General features: G+C 44.2%; 1 protein-coding gene across 1 annotated transcript; it reads left to right on the top strand.

Annotated features, from left to right (window-relative positions):
* Window positions 1-200: 200 nt before the first annotated feature.
* On the top strand, window positions 201-7,436 carry NPY (neuropeptide Y). Its single transcript, XM_046021260.1, has 4 exons — window positions 201-314; window positions 1,233-1,420; window positions 5,269-5,349; window positions 7,229-7,436. The coding sequence occupies exons 2-4, from the start codon at window positions 1,233-1,235 to the stop codon at window positions 7,251-7,253; spliced, it is 294 nt and encodes a 97-aa protein (XP_045877216.1). The 5' UTR covers window positions 201-314; the 3' UTR covers window positions 7,254-7,436.
* Window positions 7,437-7,826: the final 390 nt, after the last annotated feature.

The raw sequence follows: 7,826 nt of genomic DNA, 5'->3' as shown, positions 1-7,826 counted from the left end.
CCACGCTCGCACCTCTCCAGGACCCCCCTCCCGCGGCAAGGTCTGGGGTCAAGGAGTGGCTACAGGAGCCGCCACTCGACTGCGGCCCCGGCCCCCTCCCCCCCACCTCCGCCACTCGGGGGCGGGAAGTGGCGGGGTGGGAGTCACCCGAACGTGATTGCCCGAGGCCCCTCCTGCCGCGGCGAGGGAGCGCCATAAAAGCCCTGTTGCGACCTGCTCTCCGCACCCGGTCCGCCGGCACTCAGCCCTCCGAGAGGCGCACCTGACTGCAGAGCGCTCGCCGCCCAGCCACACCCACCCGCTCACCGGCCACCGTGAGTGCCCTGACCCACTCGGCTTGGGGCGGGAGCGGGGGTACGGCTCCGGTTCGCCCTCGGGGTTGCTCTGGGGCCCCGGGAGGGTCGCGTCCGGCTTTCCAACCCCTGCGTGCCGCGCTCTGTCCTCTCCTGCCCCGTCGCACGGCGGCCGCTCTTGGAAGCTAAATTCCACTTGCTCCTCTGGTCGTTTCCGACCGCGCCTCCACCCTGCTCGCGCACCCTCCCGGCTGCGCCGTCCCTCTGGGTGATCTTTTGGAGGATTTGGACGGGGACGCGACCCCCAACCCCGGACAGGTGGCAGTTTCCTCGGAGGTCCCAGCCTGGTTGGAGGTTTCCCAGGCAGCGCCCCCTGAGTGAGGGATTCCCGGAGTTTGGAACCTGTTTGCCTCCTTCCCGGATCCTTGGGATCCGAACCGAGACCGACGGCCCAGAGAACAGTTCTCTCCTCCTTCTCCCAAATTGTCACCCCGAAGGAATCTCAGCCACAACTATCTCTTGCAGCAAGACAGACCGCAAGTATTAGAGAAGAAACTTTTCCTCCGACGGGGGTTTGGGGAAGAGGGTGGGAAAGTTACAATTCCTTAGCCCACGGGGAGGAACTTCTACATCTGTTTTCAAAGTATCTACACTGGCGCGGGCTGGCTCTGGTCCCCAGCCCCGCGCCTCTCGCGTCCGGCAACTTGGACGGAATTTGCGCGGACTTTTCGGGTGGGGCAGACGGGTCGGGGAAGGGCAGGTGATGCCGTTAGTACGTGGAGTGATGCTCCGCTCCCTCTAAGGGCCTGGGTTGAGCGCGGCTTGGGGCGTCGCGAGTGGTAGCGGGGAGGGGGATGATGGGGTCGACACGGGAGGGAGGTTCGAGGCATGTGTCCTTTCAAACCCCACTCTTCTCTGCTGCGCCTTCTGTGCCCGCAGATGCTGGGTAGCAAGGGACTGGGGATGTCCGGACTGACCCTCGCCCTGTCCCTGCTTGTGTGCCTGGGCGCGCTGGCTGAGGCGTACCCCTCCAAGCCAGACAACCCCGGAGAGGACGCGCCGGCGGAGGACATGGCCAGATACTACTCAGCGCTGCGGCACTACATCAACCTCATCACCAGGCAGAGGTGGGTGGGCTCCTCGGACCGACTCCGGGAGCGCTCTGCCCCGGCAACCGGAGATCCTCGGGATCTCAGAGGACAGAGACGAGTTTTTTTTTTTTTTTGCTTGTATCCCCGGGCAGCACAGTATCAGGCACATACTCAGTTCTCAGTGAGTAATTGCGTAGGGCACTGAACACTTTCCCTCTGCAACAATAGTTACAAAATCGTGACCCCCAGATTTAGTTTCCTTAGGCTGTGTGGCTGGCCATCTTCTCCCATTCACTCCCTGTTCTTTTTTGTTCTTAGAGCAGTTGGGGGACTGTTTGCAAACCTGGATGGGAAAGGACCCAAGGGGCGGGGGGAACCCAAACAGGTCAGGAGTGCTGGGGGAAGTGCTGTAGGGAGAAGAATGAGCTGAGTGTTAAGAAACTACAACCACCACCACCGACCAGGAAACAGCTGAGCTGCCAAAGACATTGCCAGATTTTCCAAGCTGTCCAGAGCAAAATTGAATGACAGTATTTAGGAAGAGACAAATAGAGCTAGTTTCTTTTCTTCTGTACAGTGACTTTTTTTTTTCTTTATTTAGTCTCAGCCTTTTAGTTAAAAATCCTGGAATTAATAGAGATTTAGCATGAAAACAATTGACTTAAAATGCAGACTTTTCCCATCTTCTAGCAGGTGAATTTTGAGAAGGAAGTGCCCACTTAGTGCTTTGTTAATGAGAAACTAGTAGTCACTCTGGGATAAACCCAGGGATTACACGGAATTTGAGAAATCGTAAATTTTATTCTGACTCCCCAGAAAGCTAAGCTTAAATGCCATGTCTTCACTCTCAATATCAAATATTAAGGGAACAAAAAGGAAGAAAGAAAGAAAATCACATCCTACCTATAATATAGGATTTAAAATTTGTTTCCAAAATTCATTCATCTTAGTTCTGTTATCTTATTTTAATTATTGGGATCAAATGAACTTGATAAGCTAAAAAGGGTGAACCCTTTAAAAACTTTAATGTTAACATGTCTAAATTATGTTTTATAAACTGTTATTTTTGTTTTTTTACCATACTTTTTATTGGTTACAAGTCAGGGAATAGTTGAGAAAGATTCAAAGTGGGGATAATTTATATTCTTAAATAAATATTTCTCCCTTTCTCATCAAAAAGGGGTATAAACATACTAAAAAGCTTCTGAAAAAGTGCCAGTTTACACAGAATCAGAAATACATAAAATGCTGGAATTAAACAGTATTGGTTTGTGAACCTTGAAATCGGTTCATTTTAATTAGCAAAAAGCAATAATGTTTTATATCCTAGTAGACTTCTCAGAAAGGGAATTGCTTCCAATTCTTGCTTATGCTATCATATAGACCAGAGAAAAGAACTTGTTGAAATTAAAAATATATATAAATTGTCATTTATCTAGGAAAAGCTTGTTGGTTATTTAGTTTGTCAGAACAGTAGAACTTATTTCTGCCAAGATGATTGCGATAAAGCTTATCCACTGTATAAAGCTTTAGTGGTTCAGAATGTTTCTCTGGGCGTTATTTCATTCCGTCTTCACCTCAAAGCTTTGAAGTGAGTATAATTATCTTCATTTTACAGGTCATGAACATAAGAACGTTTTATGAAGGCTTTTCTTTTTAGGGGTGATGAAATTGGAGCACTCCCCCTGATTTCCTCACTACCATCAGCATCCGGTGTGATCTCCATCTTTGATGAGGGAAAAATAAAGGGAAGGGGCCTGAGTTTCATGGGAAGATATTCAGGTTAGGTGGGAATACGTTGATTCTGAACCAGAGATTCCTGTCTCAATTTCACATAAGTTCCTTCTTAGAAACCATCAGAGACTTATCCTCGGTGTCCGTTGTCTCCATTCCGTACTCTCATTGCCTTCCCATCTCACACACTCAATCCCCACATGGTTATATTTTTTGAAAATTACGGTATCATTTGTGAACATGTGTTTTTATGTGGCACAAATGGTAGTCTGATAACATTCTCCTTGTTCCCTTTTTCTACTCAGTTGTTAAGCTCTATGCTCCTGGTCCATTGTTTCTGAAAGCCACACTATTTATTCTAGAGCATAGATCTACCACATTTGGCTTTTACAGTTCCCTGTAAAACCAGTGGTTCTAACTGGTGCTGACTTTAGGCTCTAAACATCCTAGGATGCCTAGGACAGCCCCCTACAACAAAGGTTGCCAAGGACGAGAAACCCAGCCTTTGATTAGTCTTTCTCCATCCTGGTCACACACTGGAGTCACCTGGGGAGTTTTAAAATACACTAGTGCTGGGCTGCACCCTGACCCTTTAAATCAGAACCTCGAGGGTAGGACCTGGGCTTTACAGAGGTTTTAAAACCTTCCCTTATGTGGAATATGGCTTCTTAAGGTGAAGCCAGGTTTGAGAAGTTTTCCCTAAAGACTTTATCTTTGCCAGTTAAAGCATGGTAGAGAAGAAGGATAATCCAGAATTAAGTAGGAGAGGAAGAATAGTGAACATGACTGTCCTGGGTGCCTCTTTAGGACTGCAAATCCCGTTCTTCTAGGTTTAGGTTCTTTACTAGTAAATTGGGGAAAACAGCCAGTTCTATTCACTGGAACATGGAGAAGATAAATGAGTTGAGGTTGCTCAAGAGTTTGACGGTTAATAAAATCAACTAATGAATAGAGTAAATAGGTGTAAGCAACGATCTATTGTTTGATATCTCAACTCTGGAAAATGTTGAGGAAATCTTACAAATGATGGGAACAGGGAGCTGTTTGCTTGTTTGTTTTTGCTTTCTTAAGTCCCAGCAAAGGAGCAATAATAGGAAATCTTTCCAAAAAATTTAGATTTAACTGTACTTGATAATATACCCTCTGGCAGCTTTATTTTGCTGTTTTATCTGGAAGCTAATCAATCTATCCGGGCTAGTTTTTCATTTGTGAATAATATAGCTTCTGGTATACAAGCCCTTTTCTGAGAAAGGGAAAAAATACAGACTTTTCAGACCCTTCCCTAGCGAGAGAAACAAAGACCTATGTATGCGCTCACCTGGAGGAAGTAACCTAAACCACCCTTGCATTCACATTTTTAGTCCTATCCATATCTGGCTCTAGGAGAAAAAAGACCAGTAAGATTCCATGGTCTTTCCAGGATCCATGAAGTTCCTTATATTTATGGGGCAAATTAAAATCAAAGCAGGAGCGAAGGCTTTTAGCTTTTGTTACCCTAAATAAATATGGAAAATATGGGACCAAGGTTTGTTGTTTTCTGTAAGAATGAGTGCATTTCAGCAGCCCATATCTTGCATTTGTGTTTTACTCTGTCACTTTCAAAACATTGTGGCTCGCACTGGATTTCCACAAAGACTCCAATTTAAGCATGAGTTATGATCTGATTTTTACAAATGAGAAAACTGAGATTTGAAGACACAGGTGGGTCTAGAACTTCTGTCTGCTGATTTTTCTCCCCAGGGTTGTTTCTGAAATATCATCTGGTCTCTTTGTTAAGGTTTAAAGTGCTGTATATCATCAGGACTCTAGCCAATTAACTAATTATGGAAACATTTAAAATCATACTGCAATGTACTTTATTTCCTGTCACTTCGTTAAGTCTATCTATGTATTGTTTGTAGTAGTATAAAAAGGCAAGGAATTTTGATGGGTTCAAATATTCTGCTAAATTATTATTTAAGCAAAATTATACATATATATAATTTGAAGTCATATTTCTGATAATATCTGCTTCATAAACCTAGAATACTTGTTAGCTGACCAACCATGTGAGACCCTATTTTCATTTTTTTAAAAAATATTTTTCCTCTTTATGAATATTTCAGATTTGCTTTAAGGACTTTACTTTTCTCTTTCTTTCTTTCTTTTAGGTATGGAAAACGATCAAGCCCCGAGACACTGATTTCAGACCTCTTGATGAGAGAAAGCACAGAAAATGTTCCAAGAACTAGGTATGAAGGGCTTGTGTGGGGCATTGCTGCAGAGCTCAGGATGGCAAAGGAGAGGGAAATCCCAGAGGGCTGCCTGGGGTGGGGGTGGGGGGAAGGGGGAGGCATTGGAATGGGTCTTCCAAACCAGGTAGCATTTGGGCAGAAATGGATATGGGTCACAGGGCAGTGAGGACCTTTGTTTTCACATAATGATTTGCAAATCTCTAAGCTTCTGTGGGGTATTATTTTCTACTCCAGATTATTTGGTGCTTCTTTGAAAATTTTTAACATAAGAAACTTTTACCTCAGAAAAGACTCTATATGGACTTTCTAACTGGGTTAGAATTAGGAGAACATAGAGTAAGTCCCCTTCTCTACACTGAAATGACTAACAGTCCATCTTTGGCTGGGATAATCTTTAGTTTTCATATGGTATGTGGAGTGTCTAGATGTCCTGCATATGTCTCTCATGGGTCTTGCTCTAGCCTTCCTCATTCTGCATGAAGCTGTAGATAAATCTTGGTGGCGGGGGTAGGGGGTTGGCGGTAGTGGGGGGCAGCTATTTTCTACTTTTCAACTTATTTTAAGTTCAATATCACATAATTATTGCATTCAAGGAATGAATGTTAAGGACATAATATTCTTAGTAACTTGTCTGTGACCTTGGAGGCTTTCTGGGAGTATGGACTCGTCTTGGGAAGAGGCACCTACCAAGAGCTGGTGTGAAATACTGTGAACAATGAGCAAAGCAGCCAGACCTTCCTCCAATTTCATAACCTCCTGGCTCTAATGTCCTATCCCTCTTGCCCCTGCCCTGAGCAAGATCACAGGGCACATGTTTCATCCATTTCTGTTGGAGCTTGTGGACCTTAAACCCAGATCTTGACAATGTCAAGAACCAGGTTCCCCAGAAGAGGTCACTAGAACACTTGCTCAGGGAGCATGACTGGCCTGTCACTCTTCACTTAGGTTCTCCCCAAAGAACAAGTTGGGTGACGTGCTGAGTCACTTACTTTCCCTCCCACCATCCCTCTGTTGTTTTGTGAAATGGCCAGCCAGGGCCAACGTACAGGTCTAGAGTTGTCAGGTTTGTTTTCTCTGAAGGAAACAACAATTTTGTCTCTGGAGGTATCAACCCAGAGTTAACAGCAAATACAAGGGAAGCAGGTGGAAAATTCATAAGGGTTATTTTTAATACTTAACAATAGATGCCTTTAAGCTTTCACTGACATGCATGTGATGCTTACTGTGATAAAAAGTTTAGGGTAAACCTTATGTATTTTGGTTGAAAAAAAAAAGAACCATCCAGACTTAACAACCTTGCTGCTACTCTTTGTTCTGTGGCTTGAAGTCTCACAGTTGGCACATGGAATGGAGTTAATTGCACCCTGACGGACAGTCTCAATCATGTGCAGTTAGGAGGAGGCCAAAGTTGACAGTCTTGAAGTTGCTTGTGAATACTATTTTATTATAAAGAGTTCTTTATAAAAATAGCATCTTACTACATAAAAAGGCTTGCAGGAAAACAAAAGAAGCATATTCAGAATTGTGTAACAATAACTTTCTTGTTACCATTTTGTGTGATTCCTGTAGTTTTGATCTTCAGAAATAGTGCAGAGTTCTTTGGCTCCTCTGATAAATACAGAGCCTTTTAAATACTCCCTCTGAGATTTGCCCGAGACTCCCGTGAACATGAGTGAAAGCTACTCAGCTGGATTGCTGCATGTTATGCCACTGTCTTCTGCTCTGATCCTACATGACCTCCTGTTTAGAATGCCAACAGGGGCTTTTTCAACAGTTCCTGATCATCTTTTGGTTCAGGACTGAATGTCTCACTTTTGAAAGCCTCCCAGGAAGTTGGGAAGCTTCTCTCACATGCTTTCCTTCTTATGTTTGACAGGCTGGAAGACCCTTCTATGTGGTGATGGGAAATGAAACTTGCTCTCCGGTCTTCACCTATTTTTCAACCCAAATTTCATCCTGTAAAACTAGAGTCTGCCGATCCTCCCCGTGCATGCGGCCACTGTGCTCAACTCTGTGGTTTCCCTTTGTCATCCTTGTATATATGTGTGTTTAAATAAAGTACCAAGCATTCAAAAATGTTTTGTTCCTCAGTGAAAAACCTGTGGTTGCAATAGTGAGAATTATTTTAAGGTATTCCTTACATCACAATCTCCCTCCAGTAGCAGGTTCAAAGTTTGTTTCACCAATATTAAAGCAGTGATTATGGAAGATATCAAGAAACAATGATTTATGATGATCAAGACTCAGCTCTGTGTGTGTGTGTGTGTGTGTGTGTGAGACAATAAAAATGTTTGGAAACTTCTAGCAGGGGCATGCTAATTTGGAATAATTATCTGAACTTTACCCCACATGGGCATGAAATCCTTGTTAACCTTGTTAGCCAATACTATTAGCAGAAAGGATTGCTGGCTAACAACTTTCTGAAGATATCCTTTCCTCTAATATAGTAGCCACTAGTCATGTGTTGCTTTTGA

This window comes from Meles meles, chromosome 10 (assembly GCF_922984935.1).
Source record: "Meles meles chromosome 10, mMelMel3.1 paternal haplotype, whole genome shotgun sequence".
Taxonomy (NCBI): Eukaryota; Metazoa; Chordata; class Mammalia; order Carnivora; family Mustelidae; genus Meles; species Meles meles.
This window is presented reverse-complemented; position numbering and strand designations above follow the sequence as displayed.

Bases quoted from the DNA above. Each gene is read 5' to 3' on its own strand.
- NPY (XM_046021260.1), top strand. From the start codon at position 1,233: ATGCTGGGTAGCAAGGGACTGGGGATGTCCGGACTGACCCTCGCCCTG. The intron at 1,421-5,268 runs GTGGGTGGGCTC...TCTTTCTTTTAG, and splicing joins AACCTCATCACCAGGCAGAG to GTATGGAAAACGATCAAGCC. The intron at 5,350-7,228 runs GTATGAAGGGCT...TATGTTTGACAG, and splicing joins GAAAATGTTCCAAGAACTAG to GCTGGAAGACCCTTCTATGT.